The sequence below is a fragment of the Nannospalax galili genome, unplaced genomic scaffold (genome assembly GCF_000622305.1).
Source record: "Nannospalax galili isolate Female #2095 unplaced genomic scaffold, S.galili_v1.0 scaffold44, whole genome shotgun sequence".
NCBI classification, from domain to species: Eukaryota; Metazoa; Chordata; class Mammalia; order Rodentia; family Spalacidae; genus Nannospalax; species Nannospalax galili.
Genome location: NW_008355789.1, coordinates 1,240,559 through 1,256,414, shown reverse-complemented (window position 1 = coordinate 1,256,414; position 15,856 = coordinate 1,240,559). Strand labels below are relative to the sequence as shown.

General features: G+C 43.6%; 1 protein-coding gene across 3 annotated transcripts in view; it reads left to right on the top strand.

Moving 5' to 3' along the window:
• Scube2 (signal peptide, CUB domain and EGF like domain containing 2) overlaps window positions 1-15,856 on the top strand; it is a 79,784-nt gene that overhangs the window by 37,293 nt on the left and 26,635 nt on the right. For all 3 annotated transcript variants that reach the window (XM_017803264.2, XM_029556318.1, XM_029556319.1), the window contains 3 exons: window positions 623-727; window positions 5,798-5,953; window positions 6,323-6,529. In XM_017803264.2, the coding sequence (XP_017658753.2) occupies window positions 623-727; window positions 5,798-5,953; window positions 6,323-6,529 (468 nt within the window). The remainder of the gene's footprint in view (window positions 1-622; window positions 728-5,797; window positions 5,954-6,322; window positions 6,530-15,856) is intronic.

The following is a 15,856-nucleotide window of genomic DNA, read 5'->3' as shown; positions in this document are numbered from 1 at the left end:
AATTGTATGTATTTTACAGATGGGGAAACTGGGATGGGGAGATTAAAGAACTTGTTGAAGTTCTCACTAGAAGCCAAAGGGCTTTCAATTGGAGTCATAGGCTCCAGCCCACCATATAGTTAAGACTGATTTTGGGACGGAGAACAGAATTCTGCACACTGGCCCCTCCACATAGGGCCCCCACTCCCTCCCAGATCCCAGAAGTGGTAACCACATCTGGACTGACAGCTCCATTAGCCCTGTCTTCTCAGAGAGGCAACATATAAAAGACTTCCTTTCCCCATCTCCCTCAACAGTCTTACCCAGATTTGAGCCCAAGGGTACTCGCCTTCCTTCTCAGGAGGGCACGAAAATGACCTCATCTTTCATCTAACTGTGGAAACTGTTTGGGGCCCTCTGTCTGTTACACGAACATTGGATTCATCTCTCTCATGGGGAGATAAGTATAACTCTGAGGAGGCTCTAGGTGAACCCGTAAAGCATGATGGGCATTTCATGGTCCAAACCTTTCTCAAGTGAGAGAGGCGCTCAGGATGCACATGTGGCAGGATCCAGCCAGGAGATGCTTGCCTTCCTTCCTTTGCCTGTGAAGGTAATTTCTCTCACTTATTTCTTTCTGAAGATGTCACCACCGTCAGGACAAGTGTAACCTTTAAGCTAAATGAAGGAAAGTGTAGTTTGAAAAAGGCTGAGCTGTTTCCTGAGGGTCTGCGACCAGCACTACCAGGTATGGAATCAGACGGCTGGTGTAGAGCGCTTGCCTGCGTGTTGGGAATGGGCCGTGACCAACAGAGCTGAAGGTCCAAGGGGTTGGACAGATGACTCTCCAGTTGATGCAAGCACATGTCAGATGAGACTGAACCATTCTGAAATTCCAGGAACTTTGCAGGGGAGCAGAGCCCGACTTAACCCTCTGTGTAGTGCAGGGGTTATACCTCAGGATTTCATTTGTGAGATTGTTGGTGAAGCTCTGGAGAAACTGAGTTCACATGAGCCAACAGGAGCTTATGATGAATTGGCAACTGGTGATTGTGTTGGGTTAAGTTTTCTAGATCTTAGAGTTTTCTTGAAATATAAGCCAAAGATATGGGAAAACTAAGTTGACTCAGAAATGATGTCTGTGAAGGAAGGTGATTTCTCTCTTATTTCTTTCTAAAGTTGTTGCCACTGACAGGATAAGTGTAGCCCTTAAGCCAAATGAAGGGAAGTGCAGCCTGGAAAAGGCTGAGCTGGTTCCTAGCTAAAAATGATAGACTATCCAGCATCCTTGCTGGTCTGGGTTTTGGAAGCTGCCAGTCCATTGGCTTTAGTGAATAAATGCCATCCAAAAGTAACTGGACTGACCAAATCTAATGTTCCTTTTTCTTCTCTCATTTCATTATAATTTCAGAGAATATTTATGGAGCTTAAAATAAATCGAGACATATATTGGGAGGTTTCCTCCCCCAGTCTACCCTCAAATAAACCAGTCAAACAAATGAACCTAAAGCTCACTCTAACCACTTTGCCTACTGATAAATAATCAAGCTGAATTTTGGTGCCTCCATTGAAGGACCATGTATGTCAATTAGCTATATGTATTCAAAGAATGTTAATGACATAGCAAAGTGATCTTGTTATAATGCTGAGATAGAAGGAGGGATAGTAATACTTTTAATGTATTATTTTTATTTTATGTTTATGAGTATTTTGCCTGCATGTATGTAAGTGCACCTGTGTCCTGCAACGCCCATGGAGGTCAGAAGAGGCTGTCAGATCCCCTGGAACTGGAGTTATGAACAGTTGTTAGCTACCATGTGGGTGCTGGGAATCAACCCCAGGTCCTTGCAAGAGCAACCAGTGCTCTTAACCCCTGAGTCATCTCTCCAGCAAGGACAGTAATATTTTATATATCTAATATAATCAAAATTGTGTTTGAAAAAGCAAAATAGAAGGAAAGAAGCTGCAGAAAGTTCACGATATCAGTAGTAGTCATTATGTCTGGGGAGGAGAAATATTTCTGGGTGTTTCATATTCTCAATTTTTATGCTTCCTGTGACTTTTATTAAATTTGTTCCTTGATCATTTCATACATGTTTATAGTACATTCTGGTTACTGGTGCCCTTCGCCTTCTCTTTTCTCCCCCACCTCTATTATTCTCCTTCCACGTCTCTTTCTCATATAGAATCTTTTTAAAAAATTTTTAAATGATAATTTATTTTCAAATCATATTGATTAAACTCAAAGAGTTCCAAATCAATGTCATGGGATGAAACAACCCAATTACAAAACATACAATTCAAATTTTATTTAGTATAGGCAAAGTAAAAATTATTTTTAATAATGCCTTATTTTGCTTTTTTAATATACCACTAAGGATAAGAAAAAGAATAATTAAAATATTCTCCCTTCGTGTTTCCCTCAGTTTGAAAACTATAAAAATATTGTTACATAGTTTTGAAAAATGAAACTAGCATATCACATCATCAATTCTAAGGGGGAAAGAGAAGTAAATAAGTTTTGGATCATTGGAAATTAATGTTGGAAAACTAGGCTTAGAATCATAAGTGCGTGTGTTTGAGTATTCACATAGAATCTTTTTGTCTTGTTTTGTGACCCACTGAGTTTAACCAAGGCGATCTGGGTGACCGTGGGTTTACAGCTAACCACTGGGATCTGTTGGGCTCATCAGTGGGTGTCACAACTGAGGAGTGTGGTCCCCCCCCCAAATCCATCAGTATCTAGTAGTCCAACAGGGAGTAGTAGAGCCTCATGGGCACCTCTGTGAGGCATGATTGAGTGTTGGCAAGCTCAGTCTTCTGCAGGGTCATTGCAGGGAGCCACAGCTACTGTGAGATCATGGCTGTATTTGCAGTGCCATGCCCAGAAGACAGCATTTCACATCCCTTCTCCCTGTTTCCCAGCTTTTATGTTCTTTCCACACCTCTTCTGAGACATTCCCTGAGCCTTAGAGAGGTGGTACAGATGTCCTGTTAAGGGCTGAGTCTAATTTTATTCTTTTTTTTGGTTTTGGTTTTTTGAGACAGGGCCTCCTTGCAGCCCTAGCTGTCTTGGAACTCACTATGTAGACCAGGCTGGCCTTGAACTCACAGAGGCCTGCCTGCCTCTGCCTCCCAAGTGCTGGCCATGCCTGGCCCAAGTTTTATACTTTTAAATTAGGAATGCATTGTTTTTGTTTAATATTTATTTTTAGGAGGCTGGAGAGATGGCTCAGCAGTTAAGAGCATTTACTGCTCTTGCAGAGGACTCAAGTTCGGTTCCCAGCACCCACATGGTGGCTCTGGTGCCCTCTTCTGGTCTCCCCAGTACACATACTTGCAGCCAAAACACTCGTACACATAAAATTAATTAAGTGCATGCATGCATGTGGGTATGCGCACATGAGTGCAGGTGTCTGCAGATGTGTCAGATTCTCCTGGAGCTGGAGTTGCAGGCTGTTGTGAGCCACCCGACATAGGTGCTGGGAATCAAGATCAGGCTCTTTGCAAGAGCAGTACATGCTCTTAACCACTGAGCCATCTCTTTAGCCCAGGAAAGTATTACTTAAAAATAAATTTGGTCTGGAGTTTACCTAATAGAATGGACCAGTGCTAAAGTAAGATAACATTGGGGAAACTGGGAGAAGGGATATGGAAACTATGTACTTTTTAGCAACTTTTCTATAAATCTAAACTTACTTCAAAATACAAAGTTTTAAGCTGGACATGGTGGCTCATATCTGTAATCCCTGCACTTAGGAGGCTGAGGCAGGGGGATTGCTATGAATTTGAGGCTAGCCTTGTTTACATAGTGAATTCCAGGCCAGCCTGGGATACAGAGTGAAACCCTGTGTAAAAACAAAATAAATAAATAGATAACAATAGTTTTAGGGCCAATGAGATGGTTCAGTGGGTGAAAGGCACCTGCTGCTAAGTCTGATGACCTGAGGGCCATATAGTGAATATAGTGAAAGGACAGAACCGACTGCACGTTGTCTTCTGACCTCCATACTCATGCTGAGGCACATTCATACACACATGCATAAACATGCACACAAAGTAAATAAACAATGTAAAAATAGTTTTAAAAGATATATGATGGGGCTGAAGAGATGGCTCAGTGGTTAAGAGCACTGACTGTTCTTGCAGAAGACCCAGATTCGAATCCCAGCACCCACATGGCAGCTAACAACTGCCCATAACTCTAGTTTCAGGGGATCCAATAGCCTCTTCTGTCCTCCGTGGGCATTGCACGACACATATGCACTTACCTACATGCAGGCATAAACTCATACACATAAAATACAAATAATAAATAATAAATAAAAATATTTTTTAAAAAGATATATGAGAAAGTTGAAAAAAATGTTCAAAACAAACATGTGTTTAAGATTTGAAGTTAGGGGCCTGGAGAGATGGCTCAGCACTCGTGGCTCCTGCAGAGGACCTCAGTTTGGTTCCCAGTACCCATGTCAAGCAGATCATAACTTCCTGTAACTTCAGCTCCAGGGCATCTGACACCCTCTTCTGGCCTTGGGGGGCAGGTGAAGGGGCTGCACTCACATGTGCACAAACTCATAAACATAATTAAAATAAAGATTTGCAGTTAGCTTTTTAAAGTTGTAAAATAGATGTTTGGGGAGAAAATATAGATAGGAAATGAATTTGTCTCTTTCCTCTGGCCCCTGATGATATGTTGCTTTATAATATTAACACTATGATACATATAATCCTTTAGTTTAATAAAGTAAGCTTAAAAAATAGATGCAAGGCTGGGTATGGTGGCACCTGACTTTAAACCCAGCATTCAGGAGGCAGAAGCAGGCAGATCTCTGTGAGATCAAGGCTAGCCTAGTTTACATAGTGAGTTCCAGGCCAGCTAGGGCTACAGAGAGACCCCATCTCAAAAAGGAAAACCAAGGGCCAGGCGTGGTGATGCACGTCTTTAATCCCAGCATTGGGGAGGCAGAGGCAGGCAGATCTCTGTGAGCTCAAGGCCAGCCTGGTCTACATAGCGAGTTCCAGGACAGCTGGGGCTACAGGGAGACCCTGTCTCAAAGAGACCAAAAAAAAAAAAGGGGGGGGGGACCAAAAAACAAACTAAAGAGATGCAAATTGATTTTGTGGCTATGTGGTCCTACTTTTTAATATGGTTCAGGTTTGGTTTGGTTTGTTGACAGTCAACAGATTTCACTGAAAGCCATGGGCAACAGGCTACCAAAATCAAGAATAGGGACATACAAAGTCCTGTCTTATGGCAAACCTTCCTTCTGTTTTCAGGATACTGTTTGTTTCTGTCAAAACTTTGTGCCATTTATTGTTTGTGGCTATTTTAAAGACATCACTGCTGATGTCCTCCCCAGCTCTTTGGGATGGAGTTATGTGTCAGTTTGCCCCAAAGCAGGAGTTGGTTCCCTCTTATTCCCTAGTTTAGCCTCAGCATCTGCTCAAGCCATCCTGGCCCAGCTTTGAGAAGAACCACTGTGCAAATATGCATCACCTTAGCCAGCTCTCACAGGAAATACAAAACAACCCCTGGTTCTCTCCATCCACACATGTGGCTGGTCAGTGGGAGACACTCAACCTCTATCCATGAAAAGAATTCTCAAGAGCTAGGTTGTAAAGTTATATAGGAGGCAATGCTAGCTGTTCAGAATGAAATTGTCTTCGGGCTCCAGGCTAGGGGTTTGCAACAGCATGTGGAGTGAGTCATGCCGTCCATGGAAGGTTGTCATGAAATGTTTACTGAGCTCTCTCGAATGCTCTGCTCAGTGCTCTGCCAGGATTTGGCTTCCGATCATTGTGTTTCTTCACACAGAGAAGCACAGCTCAGTAAGAGAGAGCTTCCGCTATGCAAACCTTACATGCAGCTCTGGCAAGCAAGCCCCAGGAGCCCCCAGCCGACCGAGCGCCCCTAAGGAAATGTTTCTCACTGTTGAGTTTGAGCGGGAAACTTACCAAAAGGAGGTGACAGGTTGGTCTGAAAGCCATCTGCGGTGCCAGGCTGCTGCAGCTCGCTACTTCTTTCTGTCCCTCTCCTTCACTTTCCGACACTCCTGTGGGTGGAAACTAGTGCAAACACTGAAGTATCTCCTGTTTGATTTTCATCTCCACAATACAATAAATTGGTTAAGAACCAGATGATTTGTTTTCTCTGCTTCATAAAAACCCAAAGCTACCATTCAAGTCCATAAATTTGTCTTTGAATTGAACTCTGCCCAGCCTGCTAGGTGCCCACCTTCAGGGAACTTGATGTGTTGGTGGGTCTAGCCTGGACCTCCTCCTGCAGCAACACAGCCTGACCTCCCCCCCATGCTGCTGTCTATCCCTCTTCTTCCTGCAGCTTCCTGCAATCTGAGCTGCATGGTAAAGCGGACAGAGAAGCGGCTGCGGAAGGCCATTCGCTCACTCAGGAAGGCCGCCCACAAGGAGCAGTTCCACCTGCAGCTCTCAGGCATGGACCTTGATGTGGCTAAAAAGTCCCCCAGAGCATCTGAACAGCGGGCAGAGTCCTGTGGAGTGGGTCAGGGCCACGTTGAAAACCAGTGTGGTGAGTCTTACTCTGACTGACAGATCTGCCTCTAGCTATAGGCACTAAGGGAGCCAATGTCAGGCCTGGCCATCCTTCTTTCTTAGGGCTCATTCCAGAGAATATTCTGGATGCCTTTTCTCATCTGCTGACTGCCATGCATCACCAGACCCAGAGCTCACAAGAAGCTGAGGTGTGGCTCACCTGTTTTTCCTAGTATACCTGGCACATTGCCTGGCTTGTAGTGGTTAGTGTTTGTGGACCTGAAGGACAGAAAAGCAAAGGCCGGGATGGAGATGCTGTGATATTAGGGGCTGAGAGACCTTCAGAGCACCCCAAGCCTTCTGTATAGCTGGTGGTGATGAATGAACCTCTGCCCATAGTTTTCTGCAGAGGCAAAACTAGAGGCCATGCAGGTCCCTTGGAGGACTCCTGGGCTTTACGGTCAAGGCTCCTAGCAGCGTCAGTTCCATGGTATGCTGATGGTGTGTGTGTGTGTGTGTGTGTGTGTGTGTGTGTGTGTGTGACTATCAATTCTGATAAATCTAGCAAGAGGCTCCAGGACAAGAGGTTCCAGGATGGTCAGATGTGATATTTGTTATGGGCAATTATGAGAGAGGTGCCTGAAAGTCTTAGATAGGAAAAACTGGGGTCTCACTTATTTGGGATAATTGGGATTTATTTGGTTCTTAACTGTTAGCATTGAGGGTCTGTCTCTGCGTTATCTTATTTGACCCTGGAGATAACCTTACCAGGTAGAGGCCTTCATTTCCATTTGAAAGTGACACAGAATGAATTGAGAGGCCTACGTGCTCTTAAGATTCATTGATGGAAGCTGGGGAGATAGCTCAGTGGGTAAAGTACTTGCCGTGCAAGTATGCGCATCTAAATTTGATCCCTGGCACTCACATATAAAGCTAGGCATGGTGGTGCACGTTTGTAATTCTAGTACTGGGGAGACAGACATAGGAGGACCCTAGGGTTTGATGGCCAGTCAGCCTAGCTTAATTGGAGAGCCCCAGGTCATAGTGAGAGACCCTATCTAAAAAAAGACAAAAGGTGGAAGGTACCTGAGGAACAACATTCGAGGTTGTCCTCTGACTTCCACATGCACACACACACACACACACACACACACACACACACACACACATCCTGTGCACATATCCCCCCACAAATAATAATACTAATAATTTTCTATAACAATTGAATTTGTAGTCTAATTCCAAAGCCTGTTCTCTATTCCAATATAAGGCACCATTTAATAACTAGATCCCTCCAGAGGGAACAAATGTCCTTTCTGAAGTGTCATAGACTCCCAGGCCCTAGCTTAGGAAAGTGTAGTAAGTCAATGTTTCCACAGAAGCCCAGCTTCATTCTGGAGAACTGTCAACAAGAGAGCTATAGCTCCAATCTGTTACTGTGCCAAAGCTTAGAGAACATCAACTGTAACTGACCACAAGGGGCCCATTCCCAGACAGTTTTGACTTTTATTCCAGATGAGTCTCTTAAAAAGACAGAAGGGGGAAAACAAACCCATCCCAGCTGGCTGTCTTTTCATTTAGAACTCTAAGAGTTCCAGTCTCCATAGCGAATTAGTGGTGAGAGCTGCTGCCACCCTGCTTTCCAGGGTGAGGTGGAGGAACTCTCAGGACAGGCAGGTAAACAGATAGGTTCTCTTTCTGGTCTCTCAGAGCTGATTGCAGTGTCTTCCATTCTTGTCCTGTTGGGGTGAGGCCTTGTTCATCAGAGAGACTTTGTAGCTAGTCAAGAATTCAGGAAAAGCTAGTGTCAGGTCCAGTGGACTCTCTTAGGAAGCATGTTACCAGCACTACTAGCACTACACTAGATGAATCTTGTTCCCAGCCTGGGACCAAGTTAGGTCCCAGGAGAAGACTGCATGGGAATTGCCTCTGACTTTCCTTCTTTCTGCTGAAGGAAGTGCGTACAAAGAAGGGTCAGGTGTGCTAATTGGGAAGGCTTTGGCGACCATGGAGATGGCTCAGCAGATAAAGGCACTTGCAGCCAAGCTTGATGACATGAATTTGATCCCTGAGAACCCACATGGTAAAAAGAGAGAACTAACTCTCACAAGTTGTCTTCTGATGTCTACACATGCACTATAGTATGTATGTACCATACACATAGACACACATGATAAGTTTAATTTTAAAAATTCAGAACAAGTTTGCCTTTATAACTTAGATTATATATATATATATATAGTTTAGAAGAATCATTTCATTACAGCTTTAAAAATAAAAAAGAAAGGTTTTTTTTGTTGTTGTTCAGCATGCGCATGCGTGTGTGTGTGTGTGTGTGTCTATGAATGCACATGTCTACTATTTCTGGTCTATTTGAGAGTTGTAGAACTTCTACAGACCAAGTTTATTGGTACTTCTGAAGTCTAAATGTCACATATGATGGAGACAAGCTTAGGATTGAGATACTGGAGGCCTGTTTTGGCTTGTGGTTCTGGAGATGTTTGCTAAAGAACCGCAGTTCATGATGGTCTTCTGGCTGTTGGTCTCGAGGAGGTTCCAGGACCTGGCAGGAGATGAGGCACTCATATGTGTGTCTTCTGGTCTCCCTTCCTCTTTCTTCTTGTGTTCTTTGAGATGGGTGTCTCATTATGTGGTCCAGGCTACTTGTGATCCTTCTACGAACTCTATTTTCCTTGTTCTTAGAAAGCCTTCAGTTCTTAGCCACACAGGCTCCTCTCTGATGAATTTATCTAATTCTAACCTCTTCTCCCCAAAGTTCCACCTCTAAACACTTTGGTTCAATTTTCTACCTTCTTAACCCTTAATAGGGAATAAGTGTCAACACACATTCCTTTCTGGACACACTAAACCATAGGATAGCCCCTTAGGACACATTAAACCATGGGATAGCCCTAAGAGAGAATGACCTGGAGGGAGAAGGGGACCACAATGATTATCTTTTTCATTAGAAATGTTGTACATGAATCAAATGGTACAGAAATGTAGAAAGATGGACATTCTCCCCAGGCTCCCCAATCTCACATTCCAGGACAAATCACTGTTAACATGTGCTGTTTTTATATTTGTTTTGTGCATATATAAAAACAAAATTTTATTTATTTGTCAATAAACATTGATTAAGCCCCTACTGTGTACCAGGTACCATTGTAGGTGCTGGGAACCCAGCAATGAAGAAGACTAGCAAAAAACATCTCATCCCTCATGATGTTTATAATCCTAGAAGAAGGAAACAGCCAGCTAACCCATAACCAAGGACACATGACATGTATCGAATGCTGACAGGTCAGCTGGGAACTGGAATAGAAAGTCCCCAGGTAAGGTGAGGAGCAAGGAGGAAGTGTGTTCCCTGCAGTGTAGACTTGGTCAGGGAAGCCTCATTGCAAAGCGTTGATGCAGTCACACAGGAAAGAGAAGGTAAGCTGGGGGAAGAGAGCTCTTGGCAAAGGGGATAAAAAGGAAAACAATACAACTGAAAACTGTATAGGTTTTGGAAAAAAAGCCCTCAGACCTGTAGCCCAGGTCCATCCAGGTCAGAAATCAATGAGAATTCTGACACTGAATCTGAGTAAAAGAAGCCCGAGGGGGGCTTTGTGCAGAGGAGTAGCAGGGTTCTTCTGACTTTCATTTACTAGCTGGGTTGATGTCTGAATGAACACGTATTAGCAGGTATATAGGTACACTTTGCATACTGCAATGTGTTGTTTTAAGCCATAGACCATATCATAGACAGCCTTCCATACTAAGGGGAGACTGCCCTCCAAGCTTTCAAGTCTGTGTTTTCTTCCTTGTGATTTTGGAGCTTGGATCCAGGGCCTCGCATACACTAGGCCAATACCCCACTCCTGAGCTCTCTACTCCTAGGCTGCACTTAAGACATCAGTGTATGTCGGCCCTGCCCTATGGGTGGACTTTGAAGTGACTCCTGGTTTTTCTAGCACACACAGTGCTACTGTGAATGTCCTTCTTTGTCCTGCCAACATTCTGAACAACAGATGTCTTGCAGAGTCACTGCCACATTGAAGAACACACATGCGTAAACACTGGAGGATGCTGGCAAATGACTCTCCCAGCACCATATCAATGCATACTGCCTCTAAAACTACATGTGAATGTTGATTGCCTCACATCCTCACTAATATGAATTATTTATCATTGATTTTTTAAAATCTTTGCAAACCTGATAAGCAAATAATAGGAAAGTCAGTTAAACTTTTTTGATTAGTAGTTAGAACATGCTGCCTTAAATTATTTTTATTTATTCTTCTAAGAACATCTATGTTTTTGCCTATTACACACTAAATTTCTTTCTAATATCATTTAAAAAAATAAAATTTAGGGCCAATGAGATGGCTCAGCAGGTAGAGGTGTTTGTTGTCAAAGCTGATGACCTGAGATCGAGTTCCAGGTCCCACACACAATAGAAAGAGAGAACTGAACCGATTCTCACAAGTTGCCCTTCCTTCTACACATGCTTTGGTACACACACTCCCCTCACAGAATAAATGAACAAATGAAATTTGAAATTTTAAAATAAAAATTTAAATACCAAGTTAAACCAAAGGAAAAAAACTTCAAATCAAATACATTCTTTTAAAAATATTTTATTTATGTTTATTTTATGTGTCTGAGTATTTTGCCCACATATATGTAAGTGCACCACATGCATACAGTGCCTGCAGAGGCCAGAAGAGGCTGTCAGATCTCCTATGTGCCACCCAGCATGGGTGCTGAACCAAACCTGGGTCTTCTGGATGGATAGCAAGTGCTCTTAACTACTGAGCCATCTTTCCAGCCCCACGAGAACTCTTTTTTAAAAAAATGATTTATTTTTATTTGTACAAGTGTTTTGATTGCCCGGATGTATACTTGTATGTGGGTAGTGCCTGAGAAGACCAGAAGAGGGTGACAAATGCCATGTGGGTGCTAGAAATTAAACCCACGTCCTCTGGAAGAATGGCAAATGCTCTTAACCCTAATTGAGCTACCTCTCCAGTCCCACAAAAACTTTCTTATTGTCACTTTTTGTTTGTTTTTTGAGACAGGGCCTCACTGTGTAGTCCCAGCTGGTCTGGAACTCGCTATGTAGACCAGGCTGGCCTGGAACTCACAGTGATCCACCTGCCTCTGCCTCTGAGTGCTGGGATTAAATCTATTGTCATTTATACATAGTAAAGTTTATTAATTTGGCTTTGGGGACAGCCTGCTCTTCAAGTAACCTTTGAACAATCTGTGATCAATTTTAGCAAGCTGTCAGAAAATAAAAAAAGAAAAAGGGAGAAAGAAAGGGAAAGCAATTCCGGGACTGGGAGCTGACTCAGTCAGTAGAGTGCTTGCAGGACCCGAGTTTGGAGCCCCCACACCCACATACAAAGCTGGGTATACAGGCATGTGCCTGTAAATGCCTGAGCTGGGGAAGTAGAAACAGGAGGATCACTGGGGATCACTGGCCAGCTGGGCTACCTTAACTGGTAAGCTCCAGCTCCCAGTGGGAGATCATGTCTCAAAAACTAAGATAGAGAATGATGGACAGACTGCCCACATAGGTGTCTGGCCTCCACATGCACTTACACATGTGCACACACACAAACATATACACACACACACACACACACAAAAAAAAAAAAAAAAAAAAAAAACAGGAAAGCAATTTCATTTTTACACAGAACAGCTTTCCAGGCTGAGGCTGTAGCTCACCACACTGCTCTAGCCTTGGATGTGTGTGTGGGGGGGGTGCTGGGTTTGATTCCTAGTACCACAAAAACAAAACCCAAAGCAGACTTCTTTAAGCACCACAGTGCCTCATGATGTTCTTCATGTCTAAAGACAAATTAGATAAAACACAGATTTTTTTTTGCTATTATGGTTTCATAGTATCAGTTAAACAAGAAAGTATTAAAGGAATACACTTGATAAGTCAGACGTGGTGGTATATGTCTGAGTTCCAGCATTCAGGAGACCTAGGTAGGAAGATCATAAATTTGAGGTCAGCCGGATCTACATAGTGAGACTGTGTCTCAACAATAACAAACATAATGTAAAATGTTGACATTTATAGACTATTCACAGTGTGTTCAGCATTATGCTAAGTGCTTCACATGTATTATCTCATTTAGTCCCCACAAGTCTAAATTATATCATGCTCTTCTTACAAAAAATCAACCAGCACATAAGTGGCAAAGGCTGAACTTGAATCCAGGTCTGAGTAAGGAGCCTATGTTTCTAAGTCTCCCAGTTGCAGTGCCTTCACCTCTCCTGAGTAGAGCTTGTGCCCTGAGGCCCTATCCCTTATACTGTACTCAGAGGAAACCATCTGAGGGCCCACTCTGTGGTGGATGGTGAGGAGCCCTCAATAAATAAGATGCCATTTTTGGATTTGCACACAGCCTTCCAGAGGCAGGGTCAGCGAAGTCTTCTGGAAAGACAGAAGCCTAAGCAAAGTTTGGACAGAGGCATAGTTGACATGTAAGTGGGAAAGAGTATTCAGACAGCAGCACAGTCTGGAGAAACAACGAACAGCAAGCTGTGCACAGGGCCTTGCCCTGTTAGGAACCTGGTGATCCAGGTAGAGCAATTAGGCATGGGCCCGTCACGGGAGACCCGAGATACACTGGTAAGGAGCTTCTGTCTCATCTGCCAGTGGCATTGTATCATTAGAGATTTAATCAAGAAGTGTATTTGTGGAAATCTTCCTGCCTATATTGGGAGGTGGGGGCAGGACTATGGGCAGCAAGATTAACTGGGGAGTTTTGAGTATATCACACATGGGAGTGATGTCGTTGAGCCATTAGTGGAGGAGAGAGAACACGGTGGGTCAGAGGCATGCTTAGGATGAAGGAGAGGCAGCATATGGTGTGAGTATAGACGAGGATCTACAGAAGAAAGTGTCAGGGTGAGCCCAGTGGTTTCTGGTCCTGCCACCTGCATCCTTCATGTCCCTCCTCTCACCCAGCCCCATTTCATATGCAGCAGGTGCTGAGAAAAAGCCAGTGGGTTGATTAAATGGCTAGATGAATGTGATCACCAGAGGGAGAAGAAATAATTGGGCAAGATTTATAGGAGAAACAAGAAAAAAAAAAAAGCTCTTGAGATAGCCGGAGAAAGGTTGGAAAAGATATAGAAAGGAGGCTCCAAACTGAATGTTGCATCAGAGAAACTGATATGGCAGGGAGCCGAGTGAAGGAGGACTTTGTTTGTTTGTTTGTTTGTTTGTTTGTTTGTTTTGAGACAGGGTCTCCCTGTAGCCCCAGCTGGCCTGGAACTCACTGTATAGACCAGGCTGGCCTCGATCTCACAGAGATCTGCCTACCTACCTCTGCCTCCCGAGTGCGTGCCACCATGCCTGGCCCTCACTCCTTTTTATTTAGTCTGGGAAGACAGGCCAGAGGATCTTGCCACCCACAGTTGAGATGGGTCTTCTTTTCTCAATGAAACCTTCCTGGAAGCAACTTCACAGATACCCTGAGGTGTGTCTCCTATGTGATTCCAAATTCTGTCAAATTGACAATTGAGATTAACCATCCAGGAAAAGAAAAGATACCCATCTCCCTGTCCAACCCTCCTGTCACTCTGTGTACACATGCCTCCTGTTGTAGCAGATGCTCTTCCACTGTGCCTGTCTAAAGTGGGCGCCTCCACTCCGTACTGGAGCCCACACTGTCCACTCCTTACTCGGCCGTGGTTCTGCTGCTGCATCCCTCCCCACAGTTTTCTGTATGAAATCATTCCTGACTGCACACAAACTAATGTCCTCTCTAATAAAACAAACCACCCCTCCTCTGACTTTTTTTGAGATTTTGCCTCATTCCCTTGTCCCGAGGAACAGAATTCTGAAAGAACTGTACTGTTCTTACCTTCCACTTTCTCCTTAGACGAGTTTTCACCCCAACTTCTCCACCAAAATGGCCTTTTCCAAGATTCCTAATGATTGCCATGTTGCCAAAGCCAGTTTCCAACTCTCACTGCTCTGTAACACTGCTGACCTCTCCTACCCTGCAAGCACACTCTTTGTGGGGGCCTTAGAGATCAGCTCGGTTCACGGGTTCCTCCCTTATTTCCTGATACCTAAGTATCAGCAGTCCAGGGCCCAGTCCTGTCTTCCTCCTTTATCATCATGCTCTCCTAGTTGACCGCTTCTTGAAATACCACTAGAGCAACTAGGGTGATGGCTCAGTGAGTAAGTGTGCTTGCTTTGAAAGCAAGAACACCTGAGTTCAAATCCCTAGCACATATGGTAAAAGCATGTGCCTGAAACCCCAGTATGGGGGAGTGGAGATGGGTGGATCCCAGGATCTTGCTGGTCAGCCAGTCTAGCCGAAACAGTGAGCTTCAGGTTCAGTGAGACCCTGTCTCAAAAATAAGGTAGCAAATGATAGAGGAAGGCACCCAATATCCATCTCTGCCCTCCATGTGTGTGGGTATGGGCGGACATTACCACACATGCACATACGTCACACACAGACACACACCCACACACACACACGCACACACATGCGCACATGTACGCAAATAAATACCACTATATAGTAGCAACCCCCTAATTGGCCTATCTAGCTCTGTGTAGGTCTTTCTTCAAGTAAGATATATTTGAATTCATAACTATTTACTTACTTGTAAATTATATTCTTGTACTACTGACTAATATATACAGCACATCATAAAAAGTAGAATAAGACAAAGATAAAATAAACATAAACATAATTGAAAAGTGCCTGGCTCGTATCTTAAGGTATATGCTTTCCAACTTGGCAAAGTTCACTGTTAGTAGTGGTGATAAATCCATTTCTAAAATAGACTTTTTGTTCATTGTTAATGCTTTGGGTAAAGCACAGTCAGATCTGAGTGCATCGTGACTATTTGTCTCCTGATGTGGTTTGGTCAAGAGCTAGTGCTAGTGATAGATGTGCCTGCCTTGGCACTTCCCTGTCCTGCCCGTGTGCTTACACCACTGGTAAACCTTCCATGTAGGTGTGCTTTCCAGGAATCGTCCACATCTATTTTCTGTGATTTTATGATGATTAATTACTTTGTTGAAACTAGATGCTATAATCAGCTAACTCCATCTGACCAGGCACAGTTTAACTGAAATTCTTCTCAGTACATTGAACAAAGTGAATCAGTCCATCCCTCGGCACCCCCAGAGTTGTGGAATGCCTAAAATTCTCTTTTTCTAGGAAAACTTTCATCCCCACAAATGTCTCATGACTCTTGGAGGTGTGTTGACTGAGGAGCCAGTCTTATGCTGTGTATATAATCAGCTTTGTTTCTTATTTAATAGGTAGAAATATATACATACATACATACACACACTATATCTATCTCTCTCTCTCTCTATATATATATATAT